The sequence below is a fragment of the Perognathus longimembris genome, chromosome 1, assembly GCF_023159225.1.
Source record: "Perognathus longimembris pacificus isolate PPM17 chromosome 1, ASM2315922v1, whole genome shotgun sequence".
NCBI lineage: Eukaryota > Metazoa > Chordata > Mammalia > Rodentia > Heteromyidae > Perognathus > Perognathus longimembris.
In genome coordinates, this window is record NC_063161.1 from 21,036,704 (window position 1) to 21,060,333 (window position 23,630).

Below are 23,630 nucleotides of genomic sequence, written 5' to 3' on the forward strand. Positions count from 1 at the left end.
ATCCCAAGAAGCTGCAATGTTTAATAGCTCCATTTTTTAAGCATGTGACTGAATTCTATCCTAATTAAAGTTATGGGTTTTCCAATGACATGACATCCTTATGTGATTAGAATAAATGTTATATTCAAATGATATCTTTTATTTGAACTCAAGGTCAATATTCAACATTAAAATCTATAGTGTTAGCAATAGATTTTCTTTAATTTAGAGCTAATATTTTAGATAAGATAGATAACTAATTTTATTTCTAATAAGTCATAAATATTATAGAAAAATAATTTCTGAAACTATGATTTAGTTTATTGTTACAAATAAAGTATACATTATTAATTTATTGATCATATTGCTATACAAAAAATAATAATGAAGTAAATAACTTGGAGGGAGTTCTACTTTTTTAGGATAGGATCTGTTTTTAGAGAATACATTCATGAAATTAAAAATTTATAAATAATGAGATATTACTTTTCAAATTGCTTTACAATGTTCTTTGAATTAAGTTTTCTGTTAAGATTTGAGAATTTCAGTAACAAATACCAGATGTCTATGAATGAGAGCATTATACCCTAAGTTGTTAACTGACAGTCCACATTTTTTTAAGTTGAAGGAAAAAGTAACAAACTCCACAGAATTACAACATCAGTTAGAGAAAACAAAGCAACAGCATCAAGAACAACAAGCCCTTCAGCAAAGCACTACAGCAAAACTTCGAGAAGCTCAGGTAAACACTGTTCTACTAATTAACATGTTAACAAAAATTAAACCAAATTCTTTTATTGTGATAGAACTTGACAATGAAAAATACCTGATTATGAGGATTTTTGATGATTTTCAGTGTCTGGACAGACAAGAAATTACTGTTGTTCATTGGAAAAATTAAAATTGGTTATTTATTATAAAAGTGTTTTATTATATATACTTACAGAAAACATTTCATGTATTAAATTTCATCATATTAAGTTTTATGTTAAATTTCTTTGTGTTAAATGCACCTAGTTTAAAACATTTTATTGAGGGCTGGGGATATGGCCTAGTGGCAAGAGTGCCTGCCTCATATACATGGGGCCCTGGGTTCGATTCCCCAGCACCACATATACAGAAAATGGCCAGAAGTGGCGCTGTGGCTCAAGTGGCAGAGTGCTAGCCTTGAGCAAAAAAGAAGCCAGGGACAGTGCTCAGGCCCTGAGTCCAAGCCCCAGGACTGGCCAAAAAAACCCCCAAAAACATTTTATTGAAATTATTGATAATTTTCTGTTTATTTCTTAAAATACACCTCATTAAACATTAAAAACATTCAAATAGCTGGGCACTGGTGGCTCATTCCTGTAATCCTAGCTACTCAGAAGGCTGAGATCTGCAGCATCGTGGTTCAAAGCCAGCTTGGGTGGGAAAGTCCGTGAGAGTATCTCCAATTAACCACCAGAGAATCAGAAGTGGTGCTGTGGCTCAAGTGGTGGAGTGCTAGCCTTGAGCAGAGTTCAAGTCCCATGACCGACAAAACAAAACAATTCAAATAAAATTTTAGTTCAGTCAATAAAGAGCATTTATCTTTTTTTTTTTTTTTTAAACCAGTCCTGGGGCTTGGACTCAGGGCCTGAGCTCTGCCCTTGGCTTCTTTTTGCACTGTACCACTTGAGCCACAGCACCACTTCTGGCTTTTTCTATTTATGTGGTGCTGAGAAATAGAACCCAGGGCTTCATGCATGCAAGGCACATACTCTACAACTAAGCCATATTCCCAGCCCCAATAAGGAGCATTTAATATTTTCCACAGTGGAGCTTATTATTTATTGATCATGCCTTTTATTTATTAATCATAATCTGAGCACTCTAATTGTAGGTATAGAAAACATAACTGATTGAGCTAAGTTTCTATAGTTTCCCTGCAAAGCTAAAAAGGTTTAAGTAAGTTTATTTTTAGTAAGGGAAGTATTCTAAAATGCTTAAAGTGAATTTGATTTTAGCAGTCATTTTTCTTTTGTTTTTCCATTAATTAATCAAATGTTATTGAGCACTGTATGTCAGTCACTATGATCAGCACTGAATATAAATAGGCACAGTGCCTGCCATCTAGGAAAGGAAAATCTAATGGTGTGTACTGGGAATAATTGCAGAGTCTGAGGGTACACTCAGTAATGTTTGCATTTCGAATTTGGAGTATGGCACAGAAGTCAGACAAATAGAGATGAAAATATTGGATTCATTTGTATGTTCTTTTATTCAGTCAGTCAACAAGTATTTATGTCTACTCTCAGCCAAGGAACTGATTTTGTGACTATGGCAGCGAACAAAACAGACAAAAATGTCTGCTCTCATGAAGCTTAGTGAGGGAGGCAAACAATAATCAAGGTAAATAAGTAAAATATATAGTTTTTTAAATGGTAGTAATGCTGTAGAGATGAAAATAAAAGGAAAGAAAAGAAAGGAGGGTTACACATAGACACACACACAGCAGCATGTATGTAGGGGCTAGGAAAGACTTCTCTAAGATGAAAGACCTGAAGAAAGGGTGTGTGTGAGTCATGGATACAAGAGAGACAATTATTAGGAGAACATTAAAAGGGAATTAAAAAGGAATAAATCTCAGCAATGACAGGAAGTCAGTAGCTGAAGTGGTGTTAATGATGATTTAAAAGGGGGCATAGAGGTCACAGGGGATCAGAACATGGTAGGTAATTCATAGATAAATTTAAGGAATTGACATTTATTTTTGAGTAAGATGAGAGAAATCATTGGCAGGTTCTGAGCGAAGGCATGACATGATGTGATTTATCATTTCAAAGGTTCATTCTGAATTATTTGTACTTTCCATAATAGTACTTAATATTGAGAGTAGACTGTTGGGATACAGAAGTAGAAACAGAAATTAACTGAGAGCTAATACAATAATTTAGGCAAGAAATTACATGATTTGGACTAAAGTGGAATCAGTTTAGGTAGTGAGAATTGGTTTGATTTCATAGATTTTGAAGATAAATTTAACTTACTAGTAGATTAATGTAGAGTACTGAGAGAAAACAAGATAGCAAGGACTTTTGGCCTGATGAATCAGAAGGCTAGAAGTCATGCAAGGTAAGAACTGAGAATTTCATTTTATTTGTCCATCAAAGTTTTTGAGGACCTTCAAAAGAAGAATTTGAGTAGAGAAAAGGGATGAAAGCCTTACTGAAAGATTTCAGAAGAGAGCTGAAATAGAGAAGTCTGATTATGTTTGAGAAGTTTGATTATGGATGTTTATGGGATTTTTCTATAAGTGGGATAGTAAAGCTAACATGGAGAATTTGACATAAAGTAGCAGCCAAGTGGACTTTTTAAATACTGTATACTTAAATTTTTATTCATTTAGCTCTAGTCAAAGATGGAAATTCAGCCTTTAAAATTCTTATACGAAGTTTGTCTCTCAAACAAGGCTCAGTTGAGCATGCTTAGTTCCTTATTCAACACTTAGAAATATGGTTAAATTCTTACTTCCTGAGGAGTCATAAGAAAGAGATGAAAAAAGAGGCTAAGCAGAATCTCTTATGAAGGAAATATGAAAGTCCTAAAAACTGAGCATAGTTCTAAATTTTGGCATGTAGATAAAATTATTATGGAAAGGTACCAAACCCTGTCTTGAAAAGAGGAGTCACAGAAAACTTTTGTAGAAGTGATCATCTGAGTCAGTGGGGGATAGTTCTGGGGTACAAAGATGGTAATAGTGTTTTATGTTAGATAGAAGCCTCAAGATCAAGGAAAGAGAAAGTAGTATGTGTTGAAAGTGTTAGGTTTTGCTGGCACTTAATATGTGAAAGTTTTAACTCAATATATTGAGTATAACATGACATGCCCAGTATGATCAGTGAAAGATTAGATAAATATTTAAAACAAATTGGTCACCTGTTCAGTACAGTTTAAAAAAGTGAAAGAAATGAAGATCTGATGTTTGATTGATGAACAGTGAGAGATGTGGAAGTTGGGAAAATAAGTGTAAATTACTTTTGAAATTTAAATATAAATTGTATAATGACAGGGTAGAATTTAAGGAGAACTTTAGGTAGTATTTTTGAGAATAAGAGAGTATGTCTCTGGTCCAGGACAAAGGCTATGGTAGAAAAGGAGTTATTAAAGATAATGGTCTCAGATAATAATGAAAAGCAGCTCTGATGTAACTCATACAGTGGGGGAATAAATTTGAATTTACCCACTGAAACTTGAGAACAGGAAGTAAATATGTGGAGACACACATATACACATACATCCATATGTAGTTCTACTGATAGGAGAATAGAAAATCAAGATAGATGATTCCTGACACTCGTTTGCCTCAGGATAGAGCTGTAGATAGTAATAACTGAGTACTAGGTAAGCAGAGATTGAGAACTTGGAGAAAATACTAAAGATTTAAGTAGTTACTGAGGGTAATGATTGAGGATGAGGACTTCACTTGGATAAGAGGATTGAAATGATTATCAGTATAAAATGGAAGCTGGAATCATGAAATTTGAAGTGGCAAAATTTTATAGAAGTTTGTACTTTTTTTTGTTACTGTGTTTGAACTCAGGATCTGGTAATTGGTCATCTTGCTCCCTCAGCTGGTACTCTACCACCTGATCCATACCTCCAGCCTACTTTTTGCTGATAGTTTTAGAGCTGGAATTTCAATGACTTTATTGCTTGAGCTGACTTTGAACCATGATCCTTTGATCTCAGTTTCCTGAACAGCTAGGATTAAGGTGTGAGCTGTAATCCTTCTGTACCTTTAACTTTGTGAGACGTATAGGAGTGGAGAAAGTAGATTGCACAATGGATCTAGTACTGTGATTTTTTTGAAGGATAGCTTCCTTGGAAATATTGAAGTGAAAGGAAATGGAGGATGTAGTTAAAATAGTTGTCAAGATTAGTTCTTATTCATGTGTAAGTTTTAGAAAGAGAAGCTAAGCATATAGTGAGTAACCTATAAGGAAAATGAGATCTCTGGAATGCATGGAGATGAGGTCATGAAATTGGAAGGTAGTCAGGAAGACTGCGGTAACAAAGTGGGAAGTTTTTAGCTGATTAGGGGAAGTATATAAGGATTACTCATGCAATTTTAGATGATTACAAGCTCCTATGTTTACGATTGCAATATGGAATGAATTAAGGTCCAGGAATAAAGATGATAAGAATATGGAGGCTGTGCTGTTAATTCTGTGTACATTTTGTATTTCCCAGGATATTGGCAGAAATTGGGATTGAGAGAAAGACTAAATCAGGTCTCAAGTCTTCAGTGAATGAGGTAGGGATTTATAGACAGTAGCAGTAGGGTATAGGAGGTAACATAGCTAAGAATGGTAAATTTCCCAAAGCAGCACAAAGCTGTTACTTGAAGGAAAGAGGGTGACAATGAAAAAGCAAGGAAACAGCCAACCTTGTGTGCTTTCTTGGTGAGTAAGCCTTTCTGACTAGAAGTGGTAAGGGGAAATTGGAGTTTGTAAAGGAATACCCAAGTTTCAGTAAAGGCTTGGTAACAGTGACTCTTCTGGAAATAAGCTTACAACTGAAATTATAGTTGTAGATTTGAGGAATGTGGCAAGAAGATTGGTGGCAGGAGTAGAAGCTGAAAGCAGAGAGGTTTATACTGGTTTTCATTATTTCATGACTGAAGCTTAGGAGAATGACAGTTGTATTTGAAAGTGACTGATCTTTAAATATGTTAATATTGGCACAACTATGGAGGGTATAGCTGGCTGTTGGCTCTGTCTCAACCTGCCTACATGTCTTTTAAAGGGACTGGTTGGGGCCTTATTCTATTCCAGACTTTCCTAAAAGGACTGCTGCAGGATCAGATAGCTTGAGAAAGTGAGTCTTGTTTTGGAGTGAGCCATTGCATTGTGAAGAACAAGAAGAGGAATCTCTTGATTTGTGAAACAGACTTACTCTAGGGTATTGAAGTGACCCTAATACATGTATGTGTTTGAGTGCAATCATTTATTGTTTTTTTCCATTCCACGAATCTTTAACAACATGTGTGACAAGTATTTAAATATATGTCAGTGAATAAAATAAAAAATCTCGTACATCATACATTCTAAGTGAGTGTGGAAAGAGATAAATAAATATTAAAAATAAATTATTTGGTGTGTTAGAGGTAAGTGTAATGAAAAAAATATAACTGGACATATACTCTTGGGAAAGGCTATAAATTTCAATTGTTCAAGTCAGTTTAGGCTTGATTGAAAAGGTGATGTTTGAGCAAAAATTTGAAAGAGAAAAAAGGGATCATCTGACTCTGTGAGGGAAGTATATCAGGATTACTCATGCAAAGACTCAGAGGTGGGAGTGTGCCTGTGTGCCAAGGAATAATTAGACCCAGGTGTCTGAAATGGAGCAAAAGAGTACAAGATACAGTCTGAATGACAGGAAATAAGTTTTTAACAGACCTTTTTGTTAAATCCTACCTTATCACTTACAATATAGATTTATAATATCAAACAATAAAAAATTTCCTTGGTAAGATGCTTTTTAAAACTTAGTTTTTAAAAAGTAAGCCTAAGAGGTTGATAAAATTTATTACTAGTCATTTTCTGTTTAAGGAATAACTTTTAAAATTTTCTGTCGTTAAAATGGTGGTTTGTAATTTTTTGCAGAATGATCTAGAACAAGTATTACGTCAAATTGGTGATAAGGACCAAAAGATCCAGAATCTTGAAGCCTTATTACAGAAGAGTAAAGAAAATATTTCATTGCTAGAAAAGGAAAGAGAAGATCTTTATGCAAAAATTCAGGCTGGTGAAGGAGAGACTGCTGTTCTTAACCAATTGCAAGAAAAAAACCATACATTACAAGAGCAAGTAAGCTTGCAAAGTGTATTTCTAAAATTCACTTTTATCTCTAAATCATATTAAATGTTTCATTTAAATGATTTGTTATTCTTTTTTATGACTTGCAAAATGTTATGTATTTTTGACAGATATCATCTTATTTACCTTCATTACTATAGTGAAAGTTAGATAACATGATTTGACAAAGGAAATTTTTATGTCCCAGGATGTAACCTAGTACTTAAGTGCTTCTGAATAAATCATTTCACCTTGTTATCTCATTATAAAAGTTAATAGGAATGTACACCTGTGTCTTGGAATTTTGTGATGCTAAAAAGGGAAAAAGGAATGAATAGCCAAGTGCCAGTGGTTCAGGTTTATAACCTTAGCTATTCAGGAGGCTGAGATCTGAGGATTGTGGTTTGAAGCCAGAACGGAGAGAAAGTCCATGAAACTTATCTATAATTAACCACAAAAAGCTGGAAGTGGAGCTGGGGTTCAAGTGGTAGAAGCTGGCCTTGACTGAAAAAGCACTCAGGGCATTAGTTTAAGCCTTGGTAATGGCATAAACAAACAAACAACAACAAAAGCAATAAATAATAAAATATTAATATGTTAAGGGAACAAATCAGGTATATTACTCTGTATTGGTTAATATTTAGACTTAATGGTTATATTTTGATAATGTTTTTGTCTTTGAACAACATATAGCAAATAATTTTGATAAATGCTTTAATGTTATAAAATTCATGTGTAGTTTAAACTAAAAATTTCGATTAATATATTTTCAAATGAAATTATTTCATTTTTTTAAGAATATTAATTATGTAAATGGGAAAGTATTCGGAACAAAATATCAGTAATTTAATCGGTGGTCAGTAATATCAGTAATTAATTTGTGAATTACAGTATAATATAGAATAGAATATAGATTTCTCCTTTATTTCTACATTTGAGGAACACTTTTCCTTTGCATAAAACTTTACTTCTGAGGCTGGGAATGTGGTTTATAAGTAGGATGCTTGCCTAGCATGCATGAAGCCCTGGGTTCAATTCCTCAGCCACCACATAAACAGAAAAAGCCAGAAGTGGTACTGTGGCTCATGTGGTAGAGTGCTAGCCTTGAGCAAAAAAAAGCCAGGGACAGTGCTCAGGCCCTGAGTCCAAGCCTCAGGACTGGCAAACAAAAAACAACAGCAACAACAACAACAAAACCCCAAAACCTTTATTTCTAGGATGCCAGAAAATAAATGTTTGTACTTTTTGTCTTTGCTATCTTTCTGTCTTACTATTTATTTATTTATTTACTTTATTATTTTGTTCATTAGCATATATCAGCAGTACAAAGGATTTCATTGAAATAATTTTATAGAGAGACATCTTTGAAATTGAAAACCACTCTATTATATTATTATATTCCCCTAACCTCTCTCCCCATCCACCCCATTTTCAAATGGGATGGATTAGGTTTTGTTAATCTGTGTTCATATATGTATATGAAAAGTTCTTTTCTGTCCTCTAAGAGTACTTCTATCTTTTTCACTGCTTCTCCCTCTGAGAGGAAGTCTGTGGTCTAATTTTTTTTTCTTTCTGGTCCTGGGTCTTGAACTCTGGGGCTGGGCTCTGTTCCTGCGGGTCTTTTAGTCAAGGCTAGCACTCTACCACTTGAGCCACAGTGTGGCTTCCAGCTTTTTCTGAATTTATTGGGGATAAGTGTTTCACAGACGTTCCTGCCCAGTCTGTCTTTGAATTGTGATCCTCATATCTCGGCTTCCAAGTAGCTAGGATTACAGATGTGAGCCACTGGCACCTGGACTAAGTTTTTTTTTTTTTTTTTTTTGGCCAGTCCTGGGCCTTGGACTCAGGGCCTGAGCACTGTCCCTGGCTTCTTCCCGCTCAAGGCTAGCACTCTGCCACGTGAGCCACAGCGCCACTTCTGGCCGTTTTTTCTGTATATGTGGTGCTGGGGAATCGAACCTAGGGCCTCGTGTATCCGAGGCAGGCACTCTTGCCACTAGGCTATATCCCCAGCCCCTGGACTAAGTTTTTATAAAGAATTCTTTAGATTACTTTTAGTTAGCTACAGTTGGCACTGATTATCATGATAATATGATCAGGAAAATTAAACATATTTTAGAAACAATAAATTAAATCTTTCTGTCTGGCCATAATGGAGTAACTGCTCACTATTTAGCTGTCCTATCATAAACATGTAGAAAAGTGAAAAGAAAGTATAAATTCAGTGTTTTCAGCCATTGGACAATAGGTAGCACAGGACTGTGATCCCTGAGATTAGAAAAACTGGGGATGGTTAAAACCTTTGATCACTGCATATATTTTAGATATGAGGCCTTTGTATGGCCGGTAAAGATCTTTTCCTATGACCCAGCAGCACTACTTTTGGGCATCTACCCAAAAGACCACAAACAAGAACACGCTAAAGCCACTAGCACAACAATGTTCATTGCAGCACAATTTGTCATAGCTAAAATATGGAACCAACCTAGATACCCCTCAGTAGACAAATGGATCAGGAAAATGTGGTACATATGCACAGTGGAATTTTATGCCTCTATCAGAAAGAATGACATTGCCCCATTCGCAAGGAAATGGAAGGACTTGGAAAAAATTATGCTAGTGAAGTGAGCCAGACCCAAAGAAACATGGACTCTATGGTCTCCCTCATAGGGAATAATTAGCACAGGTTTAGGCTAGTCACAGCAGAGGATCACAAGAGCCCAATAGCTGTATACCCTTATGAACACATAAGATGATGCTCCATGTTATGGAAATGACTGTTATATCACTGTTGTAATTACTTTCAACATGTGATGTGAAACCGTAGCTTCTATTATTGATGACCCTCTTGTAACCCCTTCCTGTGGTTGTACCTGCACTATCTCTGTATCTTAAAAGAATACATTAGAAACTGTGTATACTGGTATTAGAACTAGGAAACTGAAAGGGAATACCAAAATCGAGAGACATAGGGTAAAAAGACAAAGGACTACAAAAGCAATACTTGCAAAGCTGTTTGGTGTAAATCAACTGAACCAAACTCATGGGGGGAAAGGGAGATGGGGGGAGGTGGGATGAGGGAGGAGGTAACAAACAGTACAAGAAATGTATCCAATGCCTAACGTATGAAACTGTAACCTCTCTCTACATCAGTTTGACAATAAAAATTTAAAAAAAGAAAACAAAAAAAAACCTTTGATCACTATAAATTTTCACTTAAAAAAAAGACCTCTCTTTTGTAGTGTAGTCACCTGTTGTTTTGAAAATCCAAGGAAAACTGACCTCACTGAACTAAGGAGTGAGAGATTGACTTAAAGGGAGAAGTTGAAGGTCAGGAAAGTTAAATTAGCTTAAATTTACAGGACAGATGCTAGAGTGAACAATGCAGAGAAAAAGCTTCAGAATTCTGCACAGGGATCAACTGGAGACTTTGGTTTAGTGCTAAGTTTTATACTTACATTGTGAGATTCTGTAAGTTCATGCAATAAACAATATCAGAGCAGTACAAATTGGATTTACCAGAGTTCATGCAGGGCTGGAAGGTGTTCAAGTACTAGCCAGCCAGAGAAGAAAGAAGAAAGGCATAGTCATAGTTCAATGTTTGTGACCTTTAGTGGAAACTGCAAATCTTCCAAGAGGAGCGAAGAATAGCTAGAATAAAAGCTACTGTACACCTCATAATTGCATAACAAACACTAAAAGGTTTATTTTTGTGGCTTACTTAAACCACAAATACATTAACTTCCTGTTGAAACAAAACTCAACATTTTTCAAGGAAAACACAACAATACAGACTAAGGAAGAGAATGTTACTAAACATATTAAGAACAAAATTGTGGATTGTAACAGGAAAAAATTACTAGGTAGAAACACACCTGAAATGAAGATAATGGAATTGTCATACAAGTACTTTAAAATACCTTGCAAGGTAAAACTGTTTCAATAGAAATAGAGACAGAATACATAAAATACTTGCACTGAAATTTTTTATCATATATTTAATGCATTAAACAAATAAGAAACAATGAATTTGAAGAAAAGACGATTGAAACTATCCAAAATGAAACAGAGTAAACAGAGGGAGAAAGGGAAATAATAGTATCTTTTTTTTTTTTTTTTTTTGGACTGGGCCTAGGGTTTGGGTGCTGTCCCTGAACTTCTTTGTGCTTAAGGCTAGTGCACTCTTATCACTTGAGCCACAGCACCACTTCTGGCTTTTTTTGAGTAGTGTATTGGATAAAAGAGTCTCATGGGGACTTTTCTGTCCAGAATGGCTTTGAACCGCAATCCTCAGATTTCAGCCTCCTGAGTAGGTAGGATTATAGGCGTGAGCCACCAGTGCCGGGCTAATAATAGTATCTTAATGATGAGAAATATGTAGGCTATAATAGTATAATGAGGATAATGAGTACATGAGGATAAGGAGACAAAATTTGTAGACATTATGGCTGAAAAATTTAAATATGATTATTAATATCAGATGAATTTTATCTAAATTTCAAAAAATGAATGTTCTTCAATAGGTATCATTATTAAAACAAAAGGCAAGGTACTGTCTTGGAGAAAATATTTGAGATATCTGATAATAGTTCCTGTTTTTCTGACACTTTATAAATATTAAGAATATTTTGGGGAGTCTTACTACTCAAACAGTTCAGTGGTTGTCTTGGGCTAGAGATGAGAAGTTAGAATGAGTGCAAAGAGGTAGGAGAAAATGTTTGGGGATAATGAAAATTTTATTTAATTTGATTGTAGTGATGGGAACATGAGTATATGCATTTTTCAGACAGCTAATTTTATACATAGAGGAACTTACTATATGTAAATTATGGTTAAATGGAGAGTATTTAAAAATAATATGTCTGAAGTTGATGTTGTTTTTATTGAAATGGCATGTTACTTAATTTTGGAAAGAAGTGAATAATTTTACTTATAAAAATATGAGATAACCTATTATAGAGCAGCTTAATAATCTCGTAGGGCTTACATATGAATTTCTTAGCTCTTCATGTCATTTGTGAATTTCATAATTGTAGTCTTGTTTGCATAATAGGTAACTCAACTGACAGAGAAGCTAAAAAATCAGTCAGAAAGCCATAAACAAGCCCAGGAGAATTTACATGACCAGGTGCAAGAACAGAAGGCACACCTTAGAGCCGCACAAGACCGTGTCCTTTCTCTAGAAACCAGTGTCAGTGAATTAAATAGTCAATTAAATGAAAGCAAAGAGAAGGTCTCTCAGCTTGACATACAGGTAACAGAAGTCTCCTATTCATTAAGTTTGTGTGAATAAATGACTGGTTTCACAATGCGAATTATTTTTACTTTTCTCTTGCTTTTGTTGTGCATTTTATTAGAATAATATTGGAAATAAAAATTAAAGAATGCAGTTGTTAAGTGTTCTTATTTGTATAGCTTTTCTAGTCCTTTCCTCTCCCTTCCTCTCCTTTTTTTCCCTTACCATTTCTTTTTCTTTTTGCCAGTCCTGGGCCTTGGACTCAGGGCCTGAGCACTGTCCCTGGATTCTTTTTGCTCAAGGCTAGCACTCTGCCACTTGAGCCACAGTGCCACTTCTGGCAGTTTTCTATATATGTGGTGCTGAGGACTCAAACCCAGGGCTTCATGTATGTGAGGCAAGCACTCTTGCCACTAGGCTATATTCCCAGCCCCTCCCCCCCACTTACCGTTTTCAAAACTTTTTTATTTCTCTGGAAACTGTATCTCCTAAAGTCATTGGATGATTTAGCTTTTGTTTTGATTAACTCCATATTGCCTTGGACATTCAAATTTATTTGATATTATTCCATTATATTTCTAAGCTAAATGTGCTTGGTTAAGGACCCCCATTTCGGTCAATAACGAGGCATGGTGCTATATGCATCATCATCCTAGGTCTGCAGTAGGCATAAGAAGATGGAATGGTCCAGCCTGACTAGGGCATAAACTAGAGATTCTGCCTGAAAAATAACTAAAGCACAAAGCACATGACCTAAGTAAGTGGTAGAATGAAGCCCAGAATTCAGCCCCTAATACAACCACTGCTATCTCTCCCCACCCCCAATAAAACTTTTGGTGAAAAGTTGTCAAGAAACAGTGAATTGCAAATGTACTTCCAGTTTGTTTTGAATCTGGAGTCTGACAATCTTTTTTTTTTTTTTTTTTTTTGGCCAGTCCTGGGCCTTGGACTCAGGGCCTGAGCACTGTCCCTGGCTTCTTCCTGCTCAAGGCTAGCACTCTGCCACTTGAGCCACAGCGCCGCTTCTGGCCATTTTCTGTTTATGTGGTGCTGGGGAATCAAACCTAGGGCCTCGTGTATCGGAGGCAGGCACTCTTGCCACTAGGCTATATCCCCAGCCCATGGAGTCTGACAATCTTGAGCAGCTTTGGAGCCATCCTTTTCTTTGACAGTTATTTAGTTCATTGTAATAGTAAACTTCAGATAAACACTTCTGAAAAAGACAGTGACCTTTTCTCAGTAAAAATGTAATTTATTTTTTCTCTTCCTCTGTCCTTCCCTCCTTCTTTACCTTCCCATCTTTTTTCATAGAGTCTTACTGTATAGCCTGGGGTGGCTTTGAATTCATAATGCTGGAGTTACAGGCAGGCACCACCACTTGTTTTTGTAACAAATGGTTCTATCATGTTTTGGTATGATAAAGGAATATCTTTTCATTGTTATTAAAACATTATTGAGTCACCTTGCCTAGTCCTGTTTTGGGGATTTTCACATACATATGTAGTTTTTAGTATTGGAGTATTTTTTAAATCAACAGACTTAATTTTTAAATAGTGGAGTGACCAAAGTAAAGTGCACTCAAACCAAGAGAAAACGAAAACAGAATTAATAACTTGTAGTTTTGTTACAGATTAAAGCCAAAACTGAATTATTGCTATCAGCAGAAGCAGCAAAAACTGCTCAAAGAGCTGATCTTCAGAATCACTTGGACACAGCTCAAAATGCATTACAGGATAAACAGCAGGTAGGAACCTGATATAATTTCATACTGTAACCTACTGCTCTGATAGATAAGTTAATTATAAATGCCGATAAGAGTGATAGAATGAAGATAAAATGCAGATAAAAGTGATAGCCAGCTCTATGTTATCTAGTGACAGATTTGCTTACTTTCACTTAATCGCTCCCTGAGTTGGAACCAGTTGAGGAGTCGGGCAGATGGAGATAAAAATACTTTTGTTTTTGACAAAACTCAGCTGATGGTCAATAGTGGTTGGGGTTCCTATAATACTGTATTACATTTCTTCCTTAGCAGAAGCCTTGGTATGGAGATGACTTAGTTACTCCTTATTATAGAAATGTTGCTTCACCCCATCAAGATACAATGATTGGGAAAGAAATATAGACTTCTACACTTTTTTTTTTTTTTTGCCAGTCATGGGGCTTGGACTCAGGGCCCAAGTACTGCCTCTGGCTTCTTTTTGCTCAAGGCTAGCACTTTACCTCTTGAGCCACAGCACCACTTCCTGGCCTTTTCTGTTTATGTGGTGCTGAGGAATCAAACCCAGGGCTTGTGCATGCTAGGCAAGCACTCTACCACTAAGCCACATTCCCAGCTCCTACACTAGTTTTTAGTAGGCAGGCTAGGTCCTGGCCCAGATGTACTTGTCACTTAGAAGCAGGAAAGGAACACTATTTTCCATCTCAATTATAAGAATGATTCTATTTCTTGGTCATAGGAGGAAGGAAGGGATGGGGGATGTAGAAATTACTTTTCTTACTAGGAATTTTAGAATTGAGGTCAAAATTCCAGTCTTACCTTTATTAGGTAGAAATTTTTAGTATTTACCTGTTATTCAAGAATTAATACTTGTTCATGTGTCCATTTTTATATAAAAATAAAAATATATATATCTAACTTTCAAAAGCAAAACAAAACTTTTCTGTAGTCACCCTTTAACTCCAATTTTTCTCCTTTGATGGAATATATGCTATTAAATTTGGTATATATAGCTCCAGATCTTCATAACCATTGAAATATTATATATATGTATGTATGTATTATACACATTAATTTTTTATGCATATTGCACCACATAAAAAGGGAAACTAGCATATAGAAAAGGAAAGAAAGTCGTTAAAACAGTAATAGTTATCTTTATGGCTTTACTAATTTTTATTTTATTCTTTCAATGTGACTGTATATTCCAATGACTTGAACAAGTATTACAAATGTGTAAAGGTTTGGGAGAAAAAAAAAGAATACTTTTCCTGTCAATATGGTCAGGATGACTATAACCTGAATTTTTATGTTTCTTCTTATTATCTTCATTTTGATTTCTTCCTTAGAAAAATAAAACATATTTTCCTTCCCTATAACCACTGGAAAATGTTAGCTTCTAACTAGAAGAATGATGTCTAGAGAGTGGGTTGAAGAGGTAGGGACCAGAATTAATTTAATAAAAGAAAAACAAAAAAGTGTAATCATTATAATATTTTTAAAATATTTTTGAGAGATGTTTGAAATCAGGGCCTTGTGCTTACTAGGCAGGCATTCTATCTTCATGTACCCTTTGCAGCCCTGTTTTGCACTGGCAATTATTGGGCTAGGGTCTCCCTTTCGTCTAGATGCATGCTTAAATCTCCTTCCTCCTATTTTTTACTTCTAACCATAGCTAGATGAAAAGTTTGTGCCATCACTTGCAGCTATGGGTTGAGAAGGGCTCTTGTGAACTTTTCTGCCAGGGTTGGCTTCAAACCTTAGTCCTCCCAACCTTATTTTCCCTAGTAGCTAAGATTAGAAACATGAGCCATTGGCCCCTTGGTCCTAGAATATTATTTTCAAAAATGGTGTTTGAGTGTTTTCAACATTTAATTATAATGTAATAGTTACTCTGCTGTTATTCCTATTTAATATTTGGTTATATACTTTGCCTCCTAAAATAATTCTTTGTGGAACACCATTAAATAATTAAGAATCTGTTGTATAGCCTGCAAAATTAGGAAGAGTGAAAAAAGAGGTTGGTAAGGAGGGATGGGTGAGAAAATTGAAAGAGGTAAAAATGGTCAAGATATGTTGTATTCATAGACTGCTTTGTTAATTAACAACTCCTTTTACAACTAACTAAGGTAATAATAAAAAGGAAAAAAATGAGATACCTTAAAAATCCATTTGAGGATGTGTTTTTATGGTATGAGTCCCTGTGTTTGATTTCCAGTACTGCCAAAAGCAAAACAAAAAAATACCAAAAAGACACCAAGCAACAGAAATTTAACTATTTATAAGCATAAAGTTAGTATCTTACACACTGTAAAAATTTTAATAATTTTATGTTAGTAAAGATATATCATTTAGGGGCTGGGGATATAGCCTAGCGGCAAGAGTGCCTGCCTCGGATACAAGAGGCCCTAGGTTCGATTCCCCAGCACCACATATACAGAAAATGGCCAGAAGTGGTGCTGTGGCTCAAGTGGCAGAGTGCTAGCCTTGAGCGGGAAGAAGCCAGGGACAGTGCTCAGGCCCTGAGTCCAAGGCCCAGGACTGGCCAAAAAAAAAAAAAAAAAAAAAAAAAAGATATATCATTTAACTTCAGGTTTCACTTCAGATATTTTCTTAAATAAAATTAGAGGTTTTGATTTTACTTTGAACATGTGGGCACTAGAGAATAGAAAGCCTCATTAAGTTTTCTTCAATGGTGCATTTTCTGTAGGAGTTAAATAAGATCACCACACAATTGGACCAGATCACTACAAAGTTACAAGACAAGCAAGAACATTGCAACCAGCTAGAAAGTCATCTTAAGGAATATAAAGAAAAACACCTCTCTTTAGAACAAAAAGCTGAAGACCTTGAAGGACAAATTAAGGTTTGTACAAAAGATGTTAAATTTAGTCATATTTTCTGTTAAATAGCCTTGAAATCTGATAGCCTACATACAATAAAAAGGTTTTCATTTACAAGGACAAGTGTAATATAAGCTTTCAAAAAATACTTACTATTTTTTCTTAATTTTGAATTGTCTTTATTTTCAATTACTTTATTAACAGGTGACTTTTATAAATTACATATATACCTACTTCGTGGTAAACTATCTCCAAAAGACAATTAAAAAGAGATCTACTCTATAATTGTGTGAAATTTATCAGAATTTTTGATGCTATAACAAAATCTATTCTTTCATTTTTCCATCTTCTTAATTCCAATCTATTTTGGATATATACTTTTTTGTACCTATAGTTTTTTATTTTGCTTCTAAATTAATACATTTAGGCCATAATAAACTGTAACATAATTCCAAGGAACCTAAGTGTGGATTTTCTGAAGAGATAAAATAAATAGATATGTCAGAAAAGGATTTGACTTGAATCTTTTGATTATCAGTTAAAGTTTTCTCAAGTTATATGTATGTAACTTATACTTCTACAATCAAGTGAAACATGAATGATTATTGAATTATGTGTGTACATATATATATACACACACACATAGTATATATATGTACAAAGTCTATATCAGGTCCTCTGAAAGACTGTAAATAATTTCCTTACTCAGTAATGGTTTAGGAATTTTTTTTTCCTCTTTTGAGAGTTGGAACTTAGAGCCTGTGCTTGCTTGGTAGGCACTCTACTCACTTACTTCCCAGCCCTTTGTTGCTTATTTTTCAGATAAGGTCTTTTGTTTTTACCCAAGCTGGCTTTGGACCATGATCCCTCTAAATAAACCTCTTTAGCTGGAGTGACAGAAGGGAACTAATATGCCTAGCTTGTTTTGTCAATGAGTATTGATAACAGTTTGCTTGGAACTGCAATCCTGATCTCTGCCTCATAAGTACTTGGAATTACAGGAGTAGTTTTACATGTCTGGCTTCAGAATGTGTTTTCTACTACAACATAAGTATTTTATGGTTATTTTTTGTGTTTAGTTTTGATACCAATTTGAATATGAACAAAATGTCATAATATTCAGTAACAGGTTGATGCCAGGTATCTAAAATTGCAGGAGGATTGCAAATTTGAGGACAGACTGGGAATAGTAAGATCTTGTCTTGAAAACAAAATGACTGGGGACATAGCTCAAGTGGTAGAGAATTTAGCAAATATGAGTTATTTTGTTTAATTTTTAGTGCCGTCAATAAAAATCTTGATAATGATTAACATTAAAACAACTCTTATATTTCTTCCATAGAAATTAGAAACCGATGCTCTAGAGGTTAAAGCAAGCAAGGAACAAACTTTACAGGATCTTCAACAGCAAAGACAGCTGAACAGGGATTTAGAACTTAGAATCACAGAACTGAGTAAACAACTTGAAATGGAGAGTGAAATGTAAGATAAACTACCCTACTTTTAAATCAAAGTTTATTAAAAAAGTATTAACATTTCCTTAAGATTTTAATTTTTCTTTCATTGTTGTTAAAAAGATTCATTATGTGTTTATGCTAATTTAATAAACTACTAATGTTAACGTGAATGAAAAGTAAAGCCATCGTAGTATTTTCTTTTGGGTGCCAGTCCTGTGGTTTGAACTGAATGCTGGCTGCTGTTCCTGAGCTTCTTTGCTCAAGGCTAGTACTCTATTATTTGAGCCACAGCCAGTCTTTCCTGCCCAGGCTGCCTTTGAAGCATAATCCTTAGATCTCAGCCTCCTGAGTAGTTAGGATTATAGGTGTTAGCCACCTGTATGATGGTGGCCAGCATATCATAATATTTTTAAAGTTAACTTCACTAGAAAGGACTGAAAAGTAATAAATTTCGGATCAGCTTGTGTCTTTCCTACAATAATACCATGCCCATTTCTTGTAAGCTATTATTTTGAGTTATTCACCAGGTTATATAATACAAAAATTAAATATTGGTGTGTGTATGTGTGTGTGTGTGTGTGTGTGTGTGTGTGTGTGTGTGTGTGTGTGTACCTCCCTTAGAGTCAAGGAGGACCAAGTAAGAAATTTATTATCTCTTACAAAAATGATTTTTTTCAACTTTCTGATAGACTTTTACAGATTGTCTATGATTAAGCATAAGGTAAACACCAAAATCAGTGTATATTCTTATTTGTTATTATTGAGGTAAATTTGCACCCAGTTAAAGGTACAGATCGCACATATACAATTTGAGTTACAGTAAAGAGTTATACTCTTTGGAACCACAGGATTTCCCCATACCTGTCTTCAGTATAGAAGACTTTTATTACTCCTAGTTTCCTCATTTCCCTTTCTAGCTGGTCCATTTGCCTTGTTAAATAAACTTTCTATTGATAAATTTTGTTTTGAACTCAGTAAGTAACTGTTTTTCTGGTGTGCATATAAGGATATCCACTGTATATCATTAAATTGTTCTAGTACTATTTGGAAGAAAACTTTTTCACAATAATATATGTGGTGTTGTTTATGTCCTTCATCTTGTTTCATTGGTGTATCCTGATACTACTACATTATCTTTCATTTTTTTTTGTGTGTGTGTGTGTGTCTACATGTTGTCCCTGGCCTTTTTGTTCTCAAAGCTAGCAGTCTACAACTTCCAGGTTTTTTTTTTTTTTTTTGAGTAGTTTATTCTTGCCTTGAGCTGGCTTCAGATTGTGATCCTCAGATATCAGCCTCCTGAGTTGCTAGGATTGCACACATGCCACTGGTGCCTGGCTCTTTCATTTATAGTTTCAGTTGTTCTTTTTGTATCTAATATTTCCTCTATTATCTTACATGTTTTTGAGATTTTAAAGCTATCAAATATAAGTTATTTTGTGTTTTTGAGGGAAGAAGCAAAGTTCACAATGTATTTGGGAAATAACACCTTGAGCTTGGAAAACCTTTTTGGCCATTGAATACCTGCTATAGTTTACTATTAGTTTTCTTTGCTTATTTATTATGGACAGATTGGACTAAGTCAAAGGCTTAAATTATTAATTTAGTTGCTTAGAAGAAAATCATGTAATATGTTAGATGACAAAATCAGACATTTTTCAATTGTGTAAAATTATGAAATTAAACTAGTTTTGCTTTTGAACTATATAAGAAAGTTTCGAAACTCAATAATTTATTATTAACTTTGAATGGTAAACTATGCATATTTTTAATTGTTCCTTAAATACCTAGAGTATCCAGTACAAAATTAAATCTACAGAAAAAATCCGAAGCCCTTGAAAATATTAAACAAATGCTTACTAAGCAAGAAGAAGAGAAGATTATCCTGAAGCAAGAAATTGAAAAATTAAGTCAAGATGCAAAGATGCAGCACAAGGAATTGAGTAACAAAATACAAACAGCACTAACAGAATTGAAACAAGTGAAGACAGAGAAAGAAACACTAATGAGAGAGTTATCTGCAGCAAAAGAAAAATTGTCAAAAGCTTCAGAGACATTGAAAAACACCCAAAGTGAATTTGAAAAGGAGAATCAGAAAGGAAAAGCCACTATATTAGATTTGGTTAGTTCTTTATGTTTTCTTTCTTAGGTACCAGTGAATATTCTATTTAAAATGTACATCTATTTAAGATGTATTGGGCTGGAGGTACATAGCTCAAGTGGGCAACACTCTTGGCTAGCAAAACCCTGATGCCACCAAAATGAGTGAATTAATTAGTAAATGTATTGATCGGTTAGCTTAATTCACTGTTGCATTTACATCCTACATTTATGTGTTTTAAAATAGTTCTTATGAAGGAAAGGAAGTCTGATTTCTTACCCTGAGAAAAAGTTTGCCAAACATAATGGCATGCTTGCAACACAATTTTATCAAGGCCAATAATAGTTTCAGCTGACTGTATTTTTTTTTCTGTTGTTGTTTTGGTGAAAGATTGCAGATAGACTGCAGCATGTTTATTCTTTTAGTATTTCCATAGAGAGTACAGCTACCAGTGAAAGTCATTATTAATCACTTATCTGAAAGAAAAAAGAGAAAATACAAAGAATCTAATGAATTTTAATTATGCTACTATAAACTTTCTGATTATTGAATATTCTAAAACTCTTGGTAATATTTTGTTTAGTAATACCATAAAATATCTATAAGCAACAGACAAAAAATTAGTCTCATGAAATGCTTGGAGAATGAATTCTTAGAAATATGACAACATAAACTAACAGCAAAAGTACAATTCTGTAAAAGTAAAAGTATTTTGGAGCATAAAAAAACATGATACTGCTTCCTGTTTGAAGACTTTTACTATCTGTACCTATCTCTCTTGAGTTATGTGACTTTTTTTTTTTTTTTCCCCCCCAGTCCTGGGCCTTGGACTCAGGGCCTGAGCATTGTCCCTGGCTTCTTTCTTTTTGCTCAAGGCTAGCACTCTGCCACTTGAGCCACAGCGCCAATTCTGGCCGTTTTCTATATATGTGGTGCTGGGGAATCGAACCCAGGGCTTCATGTATATGAGGCAAGCACTCTTGCCAGTAGGCCATATTCCCAGCCCATGTGACTGTTTTTTTATTATCTAACATTTTCTTGAAAATTTTTTCCTGCTGCTATTTTCTTGAATCTCATTGATCTACTTTATAAATGAATTGAAAAATTAAATATAATTGATTTTTGTGACAAAAAAATGTGGCTTCTAAATTGTAATCTCCTTCCTTCCCTTCCTTCCTTCCTTCCTTCCTTCCTTCCCTCACCCTCCCTCCTTCTATTTTTTTTTTTTGCCAGTCCTGGTCCTTGAACTCAGGGCCTGAGCACTGTCCCTGGCTTCTTTTTGCTCAAGGCTAGCACTCTACCACTTGAGACACAGCGCCACCTCTGGCCGTTTTCTATATATGTGGTTCTGGGGAATAGAACCTAGGGCTTCCTGTATACCAGACGAGCTCTCTTGCCACTGGGCCATATTCCCAGCCCACCCTCCCTCCTTCTTTTCTCCTCTTACAATATTTGAACTCAGGTCCTTGCATTCTTGTTTGGCTTTTTCTCTTACTGCTGATGCTCTAGCACTTAAGCCACACCTCCAGTTCTAGCTTTTTGCTGGTTAATTGTAGATATGAGTCTCTCAGGTTTGCCTGTTTGGGGTTGGCTTCTAACTGCAATCTTCAGATCTGTCTTTGAGGAACTAAAATTGCAGGTGCTAGCCACCTGTAAAATATTTTATTATAACTATGAGTTGGTTATTGAAATCCCTGTCATTCTGTTGCCCCCTTACTTCTGTAAGAGTTGTGTGTTGGTATGCAGTCCGCAGAGCTCAGTCTTTGAGGAGCTTGAATTGCAGGTGCTGGCCACCTGTAAAATATTTTATTATAACTATGAATTGATTACTGAAATCCCTAGCGTTTTGTTGCCTGCTTAATTTTGTAATAGTTGCCTGTCGGTATCATTGAAACAAATGATCTTATTCTATTTTAGCTCATCAGTTTTAATCTATTTCCTTAAGCGTATAAAATCAAACTTAATGCCATTACAAACATATTCTGTGTTACATAATTTCCTTTTTAGGAAAAAACTTGCAAAGAATTAAAGCATCAACTTCAAGTAAAGACAGAAAGCACAGTAAAAGAACAGAATGAACTGAAACAATTACTTGAGAAAGAGAAGGAGGTAAGATTTGCCTTTTTAGGGCATAAATACCTGAAGTATAATAAGCCTTTATATTTGCAAAATATTTTTACCCTGATTGTTAGGTCAAAAGAGTGTTTATTTCTCTTAAATGTAATGGACTATACATACCAAAATATATATTTGTGTGTGTGTGTTTGTATGCATGTATTTTTCATAAATGTATAGTCCATTACACTTATACACATATACATATTTTTATACTACTTACCACTACAACAGTTGAGTTTTAAATAAAAGACCCAAATAAAGGGATAAAAATTCACAGAAAGCAGAAAATTGGAACAACTAACTATGGACTAATAAACAAATAATTAAATAATTTAGGTTAGCAACATTATTATGGTGGAAAAGATCAGATTCTGTAGAAGTATCCTTTTAAGGGCTATTTATTTCAGTGGTATTTATATTAATGATATATTTGATTATGTCTACCTAATGATCAAGAGATATTTCTGTGCTGAGGATTTAGTTCAGTGGTAGACTGCTTGCCTAGTAGGTTCAGACTCCTGAATTCAATCCTCAGAACCACCAAAAGATGAGATATTTCTATTGTCAGTATTTTGGTAGATCTTCAGTTAAAATACACAGCAAATGAGTAAATAAGTAGGTGTTGCACACTTTTACTCTTTGAAGACATTCCCTTTATCAGCTATAGTTAGGCATACAACTTTCTAAAAAATCTGGTTTGATATATCATTGTATTCTGATTGTTGATTGAAAGAAGACATTTGTGTTATGGATACCAACCGTGTAAGTGACAAATCTATAATTACATAGTACCCAAGTTCTGAATCAATATTGTCCAAATAGGGCTGGAAATGTAGCTTAGTGATAGTGTTTGCCTATCATGCATGAAACCCTGGGTTCAATTCCTTAGTACCACATAAACAGAAAAAGCCAAAAGTAGCGCTGTGGCTCAAGTGGTAGAATGCTAGCCTTTGAACAAAAGGTCAGAGCCAGTGCCCAGGCCCTGAGTTCAAGCCCCAGGCAAGACTGGCAAGAAAAATTGTCCAAATAAATGTCCTAATTATGCCATTTATTCACCATGCCTTTTTGACATTTTGACACTTTCCCTAATCACTCTGTACTCCACTTTCCTCAACAGTTAAAGGGGACTGACAATAGAAATGAATGGATTAATATAATTAAAGTGCTCATAATGCTAATTATAACAAAGTAAATGCTTATATATTAACTATTATTTTGTCACCAGTTTTTATAACATAATCATAGTTGTTGCTATATTACCTGATTCCTGTTTTACATAAAAGTGTTTGCCTAAACATTGGAGATGAACGCATCTCTGTATATAATGAAAACTTTTTTGGAAATCATTTTGAATACAGTCA

General features: G+C 34.8%; 1 protein-coding gene across 2 annotated transcripts in view; it reads left to right on the plus strand.

Moving 5' to 3' along the window:
• Nucleotides 1-23,630, plus strand: part of Eea1 (early endosome antigen 1) — a 93,246-nt gene that overhangs the window by 54,023 nt on the left and 15,593 nt on the right. For both annotated transcript variants that reach the window (XM_048358338.1, XM_048358339.1), the window contains 8 exons: nucleotides 602-721; nucleotides 6,606-6,809; nucleotides 11,851-12,051; nucleotides 13,664-13,777; nucleotides 16,464-16,619; nucleotides 17,939-18,078; nucleotides 19,842-20,172; nucleotides 22,159-22,260. In XM_048358338.1, the coding sequence (XP_048214295.1) occupies nucleotides 602-721; nucleotides 6,606-6,809; nucleotides 11,851-12,051; nucleotides 13,664-13,777; nucleotides 16,464-16,619; nucleotides 17,939-18,078; nucleotides 19,842-20,172; nucleotides 22,159-22,260 (1,368 nt within the window). The remainder of the gene's footprint in view (nucleotides 1-601; nucleotides 722-6,605; nucleotides 6,810-11,850; nucleotides 12,052-13,663; nucleotides 13,778-16,463; nucleotides 16,620-17,938; nucleotides 18,079-19,841; nucleotides 20,173-22,158; nucleotides 22,261-23,630) is intronic.